This window comes from Cyrtonyx montezumae, unplaced genomic scaffold (genome assembly GCF_038088225.1).
Source record: "Cyrtonyx montezumae isolate F1298 unplaced genomic scaffold, pur_monq_1.0 scaffold_11, whole genome shotgun sequence".
In the NCBI taxonomy this organism is placed as follows: domain Eukaryota; kingdom Metazoa; phylum Chordata; class Aves; order Galliformes; family Odontophoridae; genus Cyrtonyx; species Cyrtonyx montezumae.
In genome coordinates this window covers 8,386,918-8,404,266 of record NW_027071837.1, presented here as the reverse complement: position 1 = coordinate 8,404,266, position 17,349 = coordinate 8,386,918, and the positions used below count along the sequence as shown (strand labels likewise).

Sequence of the window (17,349 nt, the reverse complement as noted above, 5' to 3'; positions counted from 1 at the left end):
TTAGAATATGTATTCCTGACCTTTCATTAGATGTTGAGATGTGAAGAGCTTTGAGAAACCTGATTGCAGATAATTTCTATAACTACAAGATTTTTGCTGGTAAGCAGAGACTATGATTACTGTCAGGAGATGCATTACAGTGTTAGCATGGAAGTAAACAAAACTTGACTAAGGACTTTCAGATAAAAAAGCAGATGTATTGTTCATATTGTATATTGGCTGAGAGAAAGAATGGAAGGATTGAAACTGACACTTTCCAGATGGGTCAAAGCCATGATTAAAGTAACAGACCAGAAAGAGGGGGGAATGCCCAGCAGGATGGAAGTGCATTTATGGCATTCTCATGGGTAGACATAAATGGAGCATTAATGACAAAATCTGCCTTGAAGCGGTTTAGGCTTCTGTCCATTCCTTTACCAAATGTTGTAAGTTTAACATCTCTGTTTTTCAGTTACTTCTTTCAATGCTTGTAATCTACAGGCAGCTCAGAACTTCAAAGTCTTAATTATTAACTTGTAATTTTAATGTTAATATTATGCATCCCATCTTTTCGTGCAGTCTTAGGCATTTCCCTTTCTATCTTGACATGGACTGTCATGGTGTCAAGATGCTCATCAATATTCATACTCAGAAAACTGACAATTTGCCCAGACCTTCTCCAGGGATGTAGAATTGAAACTGCACACAGCAATAGCCTTTCCAAGCATTAAGCTGTTTACAGAGATCTCTAAAAAGTGTAATGGCTAAGCTGTAGCAGTCAGTGGAGCCTGTATCATGCTTAGTTTGGGGAAGTTTCCTTGTTTGTTTGTTTTTTGTTGCTAAGAATCAGTTTTCATTATTTTCAAGGTTGCTTCTGGGCTCATGCAAATTGGTTGTTGCATTCCATGTTTGACAACCAAGAAGATACTGTTAGGATATTAGTATGGCAAAAATATTACTGTTTTTCTGATGATCTAAAGAATCTTTCTTGAGCTAAATACTAAACTGCTGTGGTCTTCATGAACTTCCTGTTTTTAAGTGCTTCTGAAGCATCTAAGAGGAGGTGGCAGGGACAGAAATGCACAGAAGATTAGACTTTCCATACCTGGAAAGCATCTGACAGTCACGTCAAATTTAGTTCCAGTTATGTGTTTATTAATGTCTCAGTGCTCACAGATCTACTTACATGTTGCTGAACTTAAAATAGAATCATGGAAATATTCTATTTATATAGAATGCCCAGAAAATAACTCAAAGGAAGATGCTTATTTATCAACCTAAGGAGAAATCAAATTTATTCTGTAATGAAATGTGAAAGAATCAAATTTACAATGTATGGAACACATATAAATGTTTCCTAAATGTCACATTCAAATGTTCAAGTAATTATCCATAAACTGTTAAATTTTAAAATTTGAATGAGTCCTCGAACTTATTTACTGATTTATTTGAATTTCTTTTTGTTGCTATTTGTTTAAAAATATTTGTTCTTTCCTAGTTTGGTATAAACTCTAGGAGTCCATTATACCTGTGGCAAATTTTGCTGCTGTACAAAATGTACTAATAGCAGTTAAACCTGCAATGAAGAAACTGATTTATATCTCCTAAGAGTCACTAAAAGTGGGAGGAACTGTGTTGTTTGCTTTTGAGTTTTGGATGATGAAATTTGAGTATTTTGTGATAGTTACTGAAATGGATAAAAAACATTAACAAAAGAAATTGAAAATAATGTGCCTCATATTTTAGGTGCTGCATTTTAAATAACTTTGAAAATGTAAATATACCTATAGGAATGCATTTGGAAATGCATTTGTGCGTTTATTATTATTCAGATTACTATTTCCTGTTGTTATTTGACATTTTCCTTCCTCTCTCTCACAGATATGCTAGTTCTGCCATTGACCGTCAAGGAAGTACATCCATGAGGAAGGTAATGATTTAGAAAAGAAAACAGAATCCTAGGAATAATTTCCAAATTCAGAGTAGTATCCACTGCAACCGTAGTGGACTGAATTGCATGCAGAATTTTTGGTTAAGTTTAATAGGAAACTTATTAGATATTCTAAGGCATGTATTAGTTTTGGGAGAACTGTAGTAAACCATAGTTTGGAAGAGGACATCTTCCATTGTTTTCCTAATGGAAAATTTTAAAAGCTCTTAAGATATTTAAATAGTACATATACTCTGACAAGGATATTAAGTATTTACATTTTCAGAGTGTTTTATGGTGCTTATTTGGAAGGTCTTTAACAGAAAATATCTAAACTTCTTAGCCATTTCATATTTTTTCAAGTATTTCATTAAAAGGACAATAAACGGGACCTTCAGTTACAGGATAGCTTTTCTGCTAAATATCGGTGGTCATAGCAGAAGACCTATAACTTCTGCAGTTTTCCTCTACTAGCCAACCCCTACCTTGTGTGCCATCTCCCTTGAAAAGCACTTAAACCCACTGCTGTTCTTTTGGATCACAGTTCACAAGTAATCTAACACATGTAACCTGAGGAAATCAGCACTACATGCTCCGTGATTTGTGTACTGGTTCTAGTGAATGCACCAATCGCTATGTTCTAAACTTGTTAAAGTTTTCCTATAAATCTCCTGTGGCTCAAAATTGCAGAGATATGTGCTTCCAGGTCTACATTAATGACCTAGTTCCTTTCATCCCGACTGGTGACTGAATATCTATTCTCTGGAGCATTTTTTAACTTTTCATTTGGTAATTCTGTGACACTTAAACAGCCTTCTTACTGCTTCACTGTGTATGCATTGAGGTCTCACTGATTTAGCTTCACATAGCAGAGATTCAGTTCTATCACTTTTTTTCCATGGCGTGCTTCTTGTTGACTGAGGTGGGGGTAGGGGCATGCATTTTCTTTAACATTCTGCTTCGTGTTGTGGTTTTGAGTCAGGAGGTTAAATGAGTACAACCACAGTACCTTCTCCTGTCATCAGCCTTTTTCCCATAGCAACTTTGTCTCATTTTAAGTTGCAAGTTCTGACTGTTTTCTTACACTGTTTACCACAAAGTTAATTATAAGTTAGTTTGTCTATCTCTCCAAATATGAAGCTTGAATTCTGCATATTATCAGTGCTAATTAAACATTTGTTTGCAAGGAATTTAAAATCTTTCACTTTCTCTAGTTTTCTTGCTTTTAATACATTTTTTTGCATGAACAATACATAGTGAGGTTAAGTAACATATTTTTGGAAGAGCAAGTATTTTCAACCCTTATTTTCATTATTTTTAAAACTGTTATACTAAGTGATGCATACCACTTTCTGGTATGTATTCTAAAGCAGATATACAGCTGTTCATTTTCTTGAAGTTCTGTAATTAAATTAGAATTTTCACATGTGATTATATTTATAGAATTCTGCCTCACTAATGTATTTTTTTTTTTTTTGCCTAAATTGTGGAAATTTTTGGTTATTTTTCTTGCAGAAATAGACACCTACTCTTCGCTAATGTGTTTCTATGTAGAGAGAGGAAGGCTGAACAGGTTGTTTCAGTCACAGTCACCACAGAACCCCACTTGGGACAATATGACTGACTGGTTCTGCTGCTGGGGCTTATAGTACAGTAAAAAAATATCAGTTTTGCTGCACATCTTTAATACTTTCTCATGGACTTAGTTCTGTTTAGTTCTGTTCTTCCATTTCCTGTCTGCTTTACATATGATTCTTAGCTATAGGAACAAGCATTGACCTTTGTTTTCTGTAGTTCTCAAAAAAAAAAAAAAAGAAAAATCTGCAGCTCTTATGGTGGTACTATGCATGTACACTTACAGAGCTTGTCACCTGTCAGATATACACAGATGTTCTCTGAGCACACTCTCAAAAACAAAGAATTATTTGTCTATGCACTAGGAACTGTACGTGACGCTAGGAAGTGTACGTGGCTTCAGTGGTGTAAGCTGTCTGTAGTTACACGGAGGTTACAAGTAGGCATGGATGTGTGCAGAACAACTCCTTCCCCTTTTAATCTTACTTTAAACTAAACTTTGCTTGTATCTTGCAGGTAGCTGGTGTTCTGTGTTCAGATGTTGGTTTCTTATAGTGTTTTTTGAAACCTTCCATTCTAAATATTAATTTCTTAATAATGATCTATTACTGTTAGTATAATGCTCCATTATTTTAGTTTGAATATTATGATATTTAGACCCTTAATATGTTGTTTCACAGTTGCTTATAAGAACTTTGTAGTGAGGATTTGCTTTTTGAGCATGGCAATGTACAAGTTTATATCCTCAGTTTCCAAATTACTGCATATCCATTCGACCAAAGAATTCTAATGATCTGATTGCAAGAAGTGTAATTAATACAAGAAAATATGAGATTTTAATTGGTAGTCTTACCACTGTTTTCTTTCTGTTGTTTAAAATAGTCATAAAAAGAAATAAACATAAAATGCTATGATAAATAATCCTAAGATAACCATGGAGGTGGTAATGAAACCTAATTCATGTTAGCACTGTTACCTGCATTGGTTTTCTATAATTACATTTTTTTCTTTCTTTCCTACAGTCATTCCATTACGCTTCTCTCAGGGTAAAATCCAGAAAATGGTCAAAAGGTAACTTCTTCAAATTAACATTCTGAAAGCAGAGAATGAGAGTAAACTGATAGCAAACACTCTCAATCAAATGTCAATGTTCATCTTAATTACAATATTTCTAAATTTGATAGTAAATACTAAAGTAAAAAAACAAATAAATATGTTTTTTAGGTAGCGAAGATATAATATCGCTAGACTCAGCAATACAGTTTTCTCTGACTTAGGTAGCAGAGAGGTAGTCTGTATATTTTGCCGTTTTGTTTTGCTCTGGTTCTTTTTTTGCATTCATGGCCTGTTTGAGACTGTCAAAGCAATAAATTGAAGAAAATGTGTTACAGTATAATAAATTCATTTGAATGTATATGGCCAGTGAAGTCTTTATTGCCATGTTTTAATCTCCTAAGAAAATTTTCCTTTACTTTTACCTGACAACATTAATGCTTTAAACTGAGTATAACACAGTATGTTATTCTAAGACGAGTTGGGAATGTTGAAGAACAAAGGATGATTTTTTTATGTCATCTAAACTTCTTAACTGTTTCACATTTGTTTTTCACATTATTGCAGCAATACAAACTTGATTTTTTCACAGAGAGAATGTCTAAGATTTTAATGAAATTTCCTAAAAGATCTTTTTAAGGAAAAACGATATTGTAACCATGAAAACTGTTCTTAGTAATGCTTGCAAAACATGCTAAAATTTTAAGCCTTTTAATTAGTATGTGTTGAAATAGAACAACAAAAAGAAAGAAAAAACAACAGCAAAATAACAAACAAAACTCAACATTTCTCTTGATGCTGTAAATTCAAACGTGATCCAGTGTGGTCAAAATAGTACTGTGCCATTAAATTCAGTGCAGGAGAAATGTAGGCATGTGCATTTTTATGAACATGATTTTTTTTTTCTTATAGAGTATAAATATTAACTATGAAAAATTAGTTTAAAAATCACCCAGAATTTGACAGGCCTCCTATAGTACAAATAGTAGTAACAGAAGATATGGAGGAAGTAGTATTTACAACCACATACAGATTATGTTTATTTACCCAAGCTTCAGATTCAAGGCTAAATGAAATATGTTTTTTACTTAGGAATGATGATGACCATCTTAATTAGTTAAAAATGCAGTCCTAAGAGGAACAGATTCTCTAGAGATTAAATAAGCCATTTCACAAAAAGACTCTTTGTTTTGTATTCATGCAGACACCAAAGTGTGAACTTTGGAAAAAGTAAACTCAATCTCCTCTCTGAAATTGGACAGGATTTGGCTTGAAGACTTTTGAATTGATTCATCATTGAAAATTAGTAATGTGGTCATACTGAGAAGAGTAGCATTCAGAGAGATGTCTCATACTACTATTGTGTTCTCAGGGAGCTCTCTGTCGAGTGGGAGCAGAAGACGAATTTCCTGCAAAGACCTGGGGCATGGGGATTGTGAAGGCTGGCTGTGGAAGAAAAAGGATGCCAAAGGTTACTTCACACAGAAATGGAAAAAGTACTGGTTTATTTTGAAAGATTCTTCTTTGTACTGGTACACAAACCAGAATGTAAGTATACTATGTGTTTGGAGAAAGCCTAAATTAAACCTTAATTTTTATCATTCTTTTGAATAAAGTCTATAAATAATAGAGAACAGCCATTTTAATTGCCAAGTCTGGTTCACTTGAGCTGGAAATACTTCAACTGGAATTATTTTTGAATTATTCAAAGCAGAAGGCCAATCTTAATAAAAAGCAGAGGTTCATGGTTCTCTTGAAGTAATGAATATACCAGTAGTTAATATTCTTCCAAGTTAGTATTTGTTTGGACTAATGCAATGCTTACATTCATATTATATTTTTCAACAAACTGAACAAGTATGTTCTAGTTATTACTTTTCCATTTAGACACCACTGAGCTCACTGTAGGAACCTCCTGAGTTATTACTGGAAGGAGAAGCCATTTGTACAATCTTGACTTTAACATAAAACAGTTTCATTACAGACTATATGAAGAAAAAAACATTTTTTTTTCTCTGAATATCCTGAATGCTATACTAGGTGCATTATTTGGCACTGAAAGGTTTTGTGTAATCGTCAACAAAGGGAATTTAGGATGACTGCAGATCCTTTAAAGAGCAGTCATTTGACTTCATGAACATTTCATAAAAATCAAGTAAACTAAATGCTTAATAAGAACATCTTAGGAAAAATATGTTCAGTATTTCAGTTGACTGGTGGTTGTTCTTAGTATAAGACATAAATGACTACTGGTTATTTCTCTCTACAGCTGTGTGTTCTTCCTCACAATCACTTCTTTTTTGATAGGATGAAAAAGCAGAAGGATTCATTAGCTTACCTGAGTTCAGGATAGACAGAGCAATTGAATGCAGAAAAAAACAGTAAGTAATGTGTCAATTATGCTTTTAAATTAAAGGATTGCTCTTGGAAATATATTACGTATAGTACTGAAAACTCAGAAAGAAAGCCTTGAAATATGTAAGCAATGCATCATAAGCCCATCTAAGCTTTAGTGTCTCTTAATTTTAAAAGATGCAACTTAATGTAAATTCTGTAAGCCCTCTTACAAAAAATTGGATAATGCTTTCATCAGCTTTCCAGGTAGCCAAGCTCCAACTTTAGTTAAATAAATATAGGAAAATAAGTGAATACATTAGCCAACAGATTAAACTTCCTTAGTTGCAGTGTAGTCTTCAGGATAAGAGCCAAATGTGCAAGGAACAATTACGAAGGGAAATATCTTAAGAAATACCATAGCAAGTACTGGTGAACATAATCTCAATTTTCTCCTTTAGGGATGAAATTTATATATTCAAGATTGAGTTCTTCTCAACTGCTAAAATATTTAGGTTCCAAACACAAAATGAACACCATGTTTCTGTTTTTCTGCTTCTTAAGTGCATATTGCTGCTACTGCATTATGTTACCAGTAAAAAGCATATGTTCAGCTTTGCCACATAATTAATAGCAGGCACTGTTTGCAGGCAGTGTTGAGATTGGAATTCATATCCGCCAAACAGTAAGTTTAACAATTCTAATGCTTTGAAACTAGCAGCTCACCAGTATCTCCTGAATCTTTGCAAGCTGCATATAGATTTTTAAAACTTGCCACCCTCAGGAGTAGAGAGTAGCTTTAAGCAATCTCAGTTATCACTAAGCATCTTGAAATTTTGTCATGCTTTTCTGATGGCTAAACATGGTTTTGGTCTGAGAAATACATCTACAACTATAAACATGCACACAAGGAAGTATAGAAGATGTGAATTATACTAGAGACTGCTGATTGGCAAATCAAATCTCTTCATTTGCTTGCTCTGGTCTGAAGGTGTTATTACCATCTGAGAAGATGTCATGTCTGAGAAGATAACAGTGTAATTTATATGTCTGATACTTCTTTCAACTGAGACTATCACTGAAGAAATTTAACGTGAACTGAGCACTATAAATTCCGCTGAGGAACAAGTTCATATATTAATAATAATATTGAACAAAAATACAAGAAAAAATATCCTTTTGTTAAAACACTTAACAAAATGTGAATTAAGAAAGATTTAACTGAGGGTCATTGTGCACAGCAAGAAATAACTTCCAGACCTTTAATCTTAGCATTTCTTACAGAACTATTTCTGTAGGGTATATGCACAGAAAAAGTATGATTAACTAAAACTCTGAACACTACTGAAAGCTGAGTACCTTCAGGCTTTGAATACTTTCAAAAAGACATAGATCCAGGGGTAAAAGTATAATGAAGATGTTAATAGTATTCCCAATGTTCACTGAGCAGAATTTTCCTTTGATTTCTTCCTGGGCTATCACTAACATGCTTGCCCTATCATAAAAACTACATGTTACACTTGCTACTCCTTCACCTGCTTTTCCAAAAACTAAAGAGAAAGTTAATCAGGTATTACATTCACTTACATTTCAGTATATTGAGTATATGTGAATGGCAGGCCCTGCTTGTGTTCCAGCTCTAATTCATGGCCTCTATAAGTGCACTTATAAAGCACTTATTTATCCTCTTCGATGTTGCCTTACTGAGGACAAGACAGAATGATTGATATTGCCTGATTCTGCTGAGAAGTGAGTGGTTCTGGTGTGCCTGGGGACAAAGTTCTGTGACCTGATTTTTCAGCATTCCTTTTGCAAATAAGGTGATGGTGACCTATTCTAAATAAACATAATCTGGAAAAGCTCATTCCTGTCTCAGCTGGACTACAGCAAAACACTTCAGCTAAGATTTTCTTGCCTCCTTCTAAGAGAGCTAGGGAAAAATTTTATAGGATCTGTTCTTGCTTCTTAACACCTTAGAATGTATTTGTCGTGTAATAATGTTTTTTAGTAGGTATTGTAATGTATCCTGTTTCACTGCAAGCTTGAAATATGGAAATGTAAGTCTGATTGTGTTCTTACCTTCTGTATCGAGTTCACTTTAACAGTTCAAAAATTAGTAAAGTAATTGTCTTGGCAGTGAATAAAGATGGGAAAAAATCCTCTTTTCTATTTTTTAGGTAGGTTCTTGCACTTTTAAATAATTTAAGACTTTCTGAAAGAGCACTTAGTTTCTTAGTCCATAAAAGAAGCCCAGCAAAATTCACATTAGGTTTCTTTCAATTCTCAAAAAATCTTTATGGCACTCAGCTTGGATTTCTCCTCAGATTTGTCTTATTTTCAGAGATATCATTGTGAAATGTTCAAAGAAGAAGAGTTACCCTTTTGAACAGGAGAATTTGAAGTCTTTCTTGAGTAGCCTCCTTTATTTTTAGATTTTAGGTTGTCTTACCCGGTGTTCTAACCGATGGGAAATGCTGTCTTACAGTGTGGCTGATGTCCATAGTATACACTGAATGCAGCAGTGTTAAAGCTTTGACTAAAATATATAGTCACTGAATGCAATATCTGGTATGGTTTGATGATTTGCCTCACTAATGCATTTAATGAAGGTACTCTGATTATTATACAAATCATGGCATTATCTCAGACTGGTTTAGCTCCCCAGGCTATATTTGGATGTAGAATGACCTTGTCCCTGCTAGAGGTGCCTTCTTGTTTTCACGCTGATAAACTTTTCCATTGCTTTTGGGCAAAGTCTGCATCTTCATGATGTAGAACGATCATATTATATTAGAAATTTTATTTACTTAAGTTTTTATGTGTCATAACATGAATATCACATTATTTTCAAAGGCACTGATAATTATAATGTCCTGTGATGATGCTGATCCACAAGATCAATGGAAATATGGATATAATTAATCATTAATGTATTGGCTGAACTTTCGAAAACTTAAGAAGTGGCCATTTAAATTGTCAAGCCAAGTTGACATAATGCAGCCAGAATTCTATATAAAATGTCATTGATATAATACATGTAGATATTAAATTATCTATAGTTTCATTAATTTGTATTTTTGTTTTCTGGTAACTTTGCAAAATATATTATGTGCTACCATGCCTGAAATAGCTGGGAACTTGATCTAAAGATGTAGAATGTTGTTCTCAGAGCAGTATTCTTAAAAATTGAAATACACCTCCAACCCCACATTAGATGACAGCAAATAGGGGAGAAAAGTTGATGCACTCAAGAGCAGGGCTGACATTCAGGTAGGTCTATACAGTCTGGGAGAATGGGTCAATAAGGGCCTTACGAAATCCATCAAGGACTCTGCAAAGTTCTGCACTTGTGAATGAGCAGGTCCATGCCAGGAGCTGACTGGCTGGGATCAGCTCTTCTGAAACAGGCCTGACAGTCTTGGTAGATAGCAAACCAAGCAGTATTCAGTGTGGGGTGCTCTAAAAGAAGCCACATGTAAAAATATAGATATAATTCTTCTACATTATTCATTTTATCTGTAAATATAGAATACTTTATCTGGAAACATATCTGCTGTTTTTAACGCTAGTGTGTCTCAAAGCTTCTCAAATAAAAGTCGTTGTGATGTTTCTTGGAGATGGATGTATTGTTGTCGTTTGCAGCCCAGAAAGAGAACTGTGAAACACATAAGCTTCCACAGACCTGGGATCCTCAATTAATAAAAATGAAAACCTATTTACTTCAGACTATGTAGTATATAATAGCACAGTATTGTAGCTGATATTGCTCACCATTTAAGTGAATTTAGGAATATATATTTTAAAAAATATATTAATGAACATTTATGTAGTAACCAGTTACAAAATCTGCCTGCTGTGACTTGGCAGAACATGTGACTTTTGCATAACATTCTGTACCTTAACTGAGGATGGGCTCATGTGAAAATTCAGCGTTCAAATTAATGATTACAGACTATATCACATTAAATGAGCATAGTGGAGACACATTTAAGGTTTATTTAACTGAAATCCTCTGATTATTATCAGGTTGACTTTGAGACTCTATTACTGGTATTGTAATGCTTTTATGTATGTAAATTTCCTGTCTAGAAAAATAATTCCTGTTTACAAGCAGAAACTCCATCACATGATATTCTAACAGGATTAATCAAGAGGATTAGAATCTCTAGATCCACCACATAATCCTCTGCAATTCAAGTCAATGTTCAAATCTCAAGGTTGGAAGATGGCTGGGCAAGTGGAAGACTAGAAGGTCAAGATGTTACACAGTGTTTCCAACTAACTGTAAAGAGTACTGACATCAAGGAAAAGAATATACCTATAAATAACTTACGCTTAGATCAAAATCTCTTGCATTAAAATCTTAAAATTCAGTATAAATAATTAACAATTTTATGCCATCTAGTGGACATCAGAAAAGTTTCCTTCCTATGTATGGATTTCCCATGCATTTTCAATTTTCATTCGCAACACACACTGCCTGTTATTTGAAATTTCTGCTGTTGGCATTTAAAGTAAATGCCAGGATACGCTGCCTTTTTGCTTGATTGTTTTTTGCCAGCTGGTATGAACTAGTATGGCTCTTTAATTAATGTAGTATTTTGATATTTTCATTTCATGAGAATATCACATTTTCATAGTAAGCATCTTGTGACTTGTGGCATGTGACATGCTTTAAATCAGCAGAAGTAGAGATTAGGATTTGCACTGAATTTGTCGATTCGTATGTCAAAACAATGCTTGAATATTTCTTGTATCTTTTTGTGGATTCAGAATGTTTTATGACGTCCCCTTGTGCAAAGTGATCGTTTTAATATATGTATAAACCCATGGAAAAATAAAAACTAAAAAGGGATACAACACTGCTACCTCATTATTTTGCAGAACCTTTGCTGGGAAAGCCTGTTACTGTATGCATCTGTATTACCAGTATGCATAAGAAAAGAGGTGTGCCCAAGTCAACTTTCTTCAGCTTTCAGTCTCTGAAAATTGGAATTAATCACAGTCATTAGTAAAGTGCTCACTTGCATTTAAGCTATTAATAGTGGAAAACATGGATAATGAGGTTTTTCATAATGTCATGTGTAATGATTTCTAATCTAATTCTTACATCGAGTGATTACCACATAAACGTCAGTATTTTAACCTAAATTCTACATATGATAGTTTTTATTCTATTCTAATTCATTTGCCAACTAATCAAAACAATAATATTTAATGGTCTGAATGTGTTTTCCTTGATAGCTTGATATTCCTTTTAATTATTTTATTATTTAATTAATATGAAAATCGGCTGTTCTAAGTATTCCTTTGAGTAGAATACAAACCACAGCCATGTGTGAGAGAATGTGGTGGAATCAAAGTCATAGTCCTTTAGAGAGTTAATCTTTGGTACACAACTAGTAAGTACTTACATTTACTTGGTAAGGTTTTCACGTTCACCTAAAGTTTTTAATGTATAACATCAGCAGTTACTGAACAGATTTACATTTCTAAGTAATTCAATTGTTTCCAAAACTTTTACAAAATATCAGGCTGAATAATGTAGATGTAAACAGATCAGTAGGAATCCATCTGTAAGTTTATTTAGCAAGCATCTCAGACTGAGCACATTCAAAAGGCCTATTAAGCCTGTAACATGCTGAAGAATTATGGTGCAAATCAGTCTAGTGTCTGTAGACAAGATACTTGATAGAAAAGATAATTTTTCTTCTTTGTTTTCTAGTGCCTTCAAAGCATGTCACCCCAAAATAAAGAGTTTCTACTTTGCAACAGACTGTCTTGAAGAAATGAATAGGTAAGTAATGTATTCTTTTTCTTGATACACCAATAATTGAAAATAATACTTAATCTCACATAGAAATGTGCTCTTGGAGCATGATGTAGTGCTGATCGATATTCTCAATATAGTCCATTCTGGTCCTCTACTGGTTTTAGTATGTACAGCATTACATTGCATAGCTTATTTTGTTGGCTGGAATTTTTTGTCATGCCACATAGCACAATTGTGTAAAGGTGTTAGGAAAGTTAGCTTTAGTTAGCTTTTTTTTTTTGTTCATTAATTTTTTTCAGATTTTTATGACACTTAGATTTTTTTTTAATCAATACTGAATATATCCTTATAGATGTTGTGCTCTAACAGTTTCTGGTATGTAAAAACAATGCCTGCCTTCCAAAGCTTCTACTAAGAGCAGCTTGCATTATGGGATAAGATAGTTTTAAGTGTGTTCTGTTAGTACGTAGTAATCTAATGCCACCAAAAGCCTGTGAAAAGCAATTTTAAACAGGAATAGGACTAAACTAATTATTTATTCTTCATGTCAAAATACTTAAAAAAAAGAAAGAAAAAAGAAAAGGAAATTTTAATTTGATCTGTTGTATCACTCTCCCAACAAAGCTAACAAAGTTGTATTGGTAGTGTTGCTGTGTATTGTCAAATGTCCTTGGTTGTGCTGGGAGGGCATTCAAGGCCCTGAACAACCTGATCCAAAATTAAAGTAGGCTCTGCAGTGGCTGTGGGAATAGATGACCTCCTGAGATGTCTTCCAACCTGAATTACCTTGTGCTTCTATCCTGTGACTCAGTGATGAAGTCAGAGGTTAGATAAAGGTGGGGAGGTGCTTATGAGGATCAGAGAGTCAAATGCTCTACCTCCTCCTGCTACTTCAGGAATTTGTTTGTTCACACCTGGAGTAAAAAGCAAGGACACATGGTTTCCCATGTGTCACTTTGTCATACTTTGAAGTCTTAAATCTTTCATGGCATAGACTGCTGAAACTGAAATTTCCTTAGATTTCTCTCTTCAAAGACAGGCTGAACTACCTGCAGGATACAGATGGGTTTTTTCCTTTGGAACAGGAACATCAAGAGATTATTTTTAAACTGCACTGATGCATAAGACTGGACGTATTGAAACAGTTCAGGCCTGTTTTTCATTCACTAATGATGATGAGAAGATTCAGTTCTCAGGAGTATCTGTAGCCAGCTATACCACTTGGATGTAAATTTACTGCAAAATACATTTTTTCCATTGTTAGCAGTGTTTCATTATTTGGTTCTATAAACTGGTTGAGATTTGTTTTGCACAAAACTGAAGTAAGGATCTTCTGCTACTTTTAAATATGCATGCTGTCTCCCTTAATTTTAGCTACTTTGTTAGATATGACTTGCTGAAGTGCCATTGCTCAGCTCTCTCTATTATACCATAAAATTTTCTGACTCAAGGAAAACCAGGAAGTCTTGATGTACATTCAATAAAATATCCATTGATTTTTCTACACTAGGGAGACAACACAGCTGTCTTTCTGACAGTTTACAGCCTCTGTGGAGCATAACAGTTGGTAAGGTGCCAGGATCTGTTTTCCTATCATACTGCCACAATAGTTCTGAATTACCTGGAGCCTTTTTTCTAACTTTTAAGATCTGTTTTCCACACGAGAAGACAAGGAAGGGTGAAGTTTCCCCTTGAAATATTTTTTGGCAGTATTTTTCCACCAGAAGTGTTATTCCAGTGGGGTAATTGTAATTCACTCAGCAACCCAAATGATGGATTGCAATGCTGTCTCTGTGAAATCTCTGGGCATCCCCTGCAGCCTCTATATTCTTCCTGGAATTCCTTGTTCCAGACATCATGTCTGAAATGTGAATGGAGTAACCAAGATTCATAGATAAAAATGCATCTAAAAAACTGATATCTTTCCACCAAATTGCTGTGTTATCTAAGCAAATACGGCAAATACTTTCTGTCATATCTCATAATTGTGCTGTCATCACGAAATTTAACTGGATTTTCAATGTTTACACTGAAAAGTAAAAGAGTAGAATGTAAAAGAGGAAAAAAGTAGCATTTCCTCATTCATGATGTAGAGAACATGCAGCCTTTTTTCAACTGCATTTACTGACAGCTTTCTTTTAACAGGTTTTTATATTCAATTTCTTACTCAAGAGTCACTGTTTACTAGATTGGATTTGTTACACTCCAGAATATTGGAATCTGCTGTTAATACTGCATGGCTTTTGAAAATACTATCCACTGATGGGTAGTAATTGATCTGTGTGTAGCAGATAACGTTCTTTTGCAGTAGAATTTTTGCCTGCTGTGTAGCATGTTGCAGACAGACTTTGCTTTGCAAAATTAATGCTCATGCTGTTTTGTCAGGTCTACACAAGCATACTTGCATTCTTAGAAATGAATTAGTAATGAAATTGATGAACTCAAATTTTTCTTGCCATGGTCACGTGGTATTTCAAGCTTGTTAAAGCCTTATTTCACAGAAGTGCTTCATCTGTTCCCAGACCGTGTATAACCTATTTATAGCTTTAATATTCCTAAAGAAATTAGCATTGAATTTAATTTTCGGTTGTTATACAATGTCTAGTTTATTTAAAATGTTCTTGTGATTGAAGTGTGCAGTTCATTTACAATCTCCCTGTACACTCCAAACTTTAAAGAAGAAAAAACCCACCCTCCTGTTATAGGCTGAATAATTTGACCATGCTTGATTTGAATAACTGATTTAACTTAGTGATATTAATAATTCCCGTAAATCTTTGGCTTTCAGTCAAAGATACACTACCTACTGGAATCTAAAATGATGGTAAATTGATTTCAGAGGAATTATTTCCAATATTTTCCAAGTAAAGATCTGGAAGTATGTAAAACATTATGTCTCTTAAAAAGATACTCCTTGAAGGTTGATAAATTTTGTATTCAATTGCTATTGAATAGAAGTAAATTTTAGGGCGCATATCTTCTGTATTTTTATGTATGGTGTATAACAAGTGAGTTACCCCAAGCTTTCCCTAAACTGTCTTTATTATTGAAGTTCATTCAGCTGTCTGCCTTAAATTTGGGGCATGTTAGTGTCACTGTCAGTTCTTTGCCAGTATTTGTGCATGTATTACAGCTTTAATTTACTTTTAGACTTTCCTTATGAATAAGCTAACACCTAAAAAAAGATCTTGGCAACTAAAGAATTCTGACATGTATCCCTGTTAGGCGCTGCCGATTGTGAACAAGTGAGTGGAAGACTATCCATGTCAGATCTGTCTGTCCTTATTTACAAGGTCTGTAAGACACTGATCTATGTAATTTATTAAAGAGCTCTTACTCTCTGGTCTCTTGCCCAGGGAAATTATGGGGAATGTGAAAGATACTTCACAGGTTGAAATCCCTGAATTGGCACCTACCAGCGGTACTGTAAATTAACAAGAGCAGCAGATTTGTCCCTTCTTTATATCTTCCTACAAACTTGTTTCAAATTCAGGAAAAATGTGGTCACTTCTAAGACCACTTCAAGCCTTTAAATTACTGTGCTCATATAACAACTCGTAAATTGCAGCACAGGTAAAAAAATTTTCTGATCAGAAGATGTTGGCCTCAAAGGTTGGATGGAACCATTACATATGTGGGAGTGAACAGTGAAGTAGTACAGTTGCAGCACTCAGTCTGGGGAAAATGCTGCTCTAGGAAGTGCCAGTACAGAGCTGTATGTCTTCAAAGTCGCCTTTTTTTGGTAAGCCACCAAAGTCTTCCTTCTATGATTTATAGACTACATTCCAGAGTTGTGAACTACAATTTCTCCCTCGACACACATTGAGAACCACTGGTTTCTAGCATTACATTAGAGGGAGTTTGCAAAGCACAATTGCAATTATCCAATACACAGTCCAAATTAGCATTCAGGTATGAATTTATCCCTAATGCAGAGGAGATAAGATTTGCATTGGCTGGAATTACAAAATTAACTTAATCAAATTCTGCTAGAAATAATACCATTGTGAATCAATATAGCTGTTCTGGGAGCCAAACAGTTCATCTGCATTTAATAGAGCAGTGTTTTTGAGAACTGTGCTTTACCTCCCAGTGATAAATGAACATGCATTATAGTCACATATTGTAATGTAATACTGGATATACTAAGCTAACACTGCAAAAACTGGAATTTTTAGTAACAGGAAGAAGTAGTAGATATATAAATCGGGCCTCTAATGATACTGTTTGGCCTGTTTGATTTGATTTTTCTAGGAGTGTGTGGAAATAAGATGACACAATTTCTGAAATAAATCATCTCATTCCTTAACAAGATTCTGCCTCCAAACCCCAATACCTCATCCATATCTTTTCAGGTCATAGAAAACTCAGATTCTCCTTCTCATGAAGAACGTTTTATTTCTCTGAAGTTTTTTGAAGGGCAGTAACTTTTACTAGCATACAAGATTGAATAACTCAGTAAAATTACAGCATGCCTGTGGGTGGATACCAAGAAAGTCTGGTGAATTATGCACAGTGGTCTGGTAAATCTAAGGGACAAGACTACTTTAGGGTGAAATCCAGTAGCTGCATTTCACTAATGAAGACAGTATTTTAGGTTCTTAGCTGATTCCTTTATTTGAATCCCTTATGTATCACCATGGCAATCCAAGTTCCTCTCAGCAATGGCTTCTCCTTTTGCTTTGCCTAGGCAGTGTTAGAACTG

At 34.4% G+C, this 17,349-nt stretch overlaps 1 protein-coding gene across 1 annotated transcript in view; it reads left to right on the top strand.

Annotated features, from left to right (window-relative positions):
* The window catches only part of LOC136044276 (connector enhancer of kinase suppressor of ras 2-like), a 160,524-nt gene that overhangs the window by 130,885 nt on the left and 12,290 nt on the right, over nucleotides 1-17,349 (top strand). The window contains 5 exon segments of the mRNA XM_065729510.1: nucleotides 1,861-1,909; nucleotides 4,507-4,555; nucleotides 5,910-6,085; nucleotides 6,845-6,918; nucleotides 12,597-12,668. Of these exon segments, the coding sequence (XP_065585582.1) occupies nucleotides 1,861-1,909; nucleotides 4,507-4,555; nucleotides 5,910-6,085; nucleotides 6,845-6,918; nucleotides 12,597-12,668 (420 nt within the window).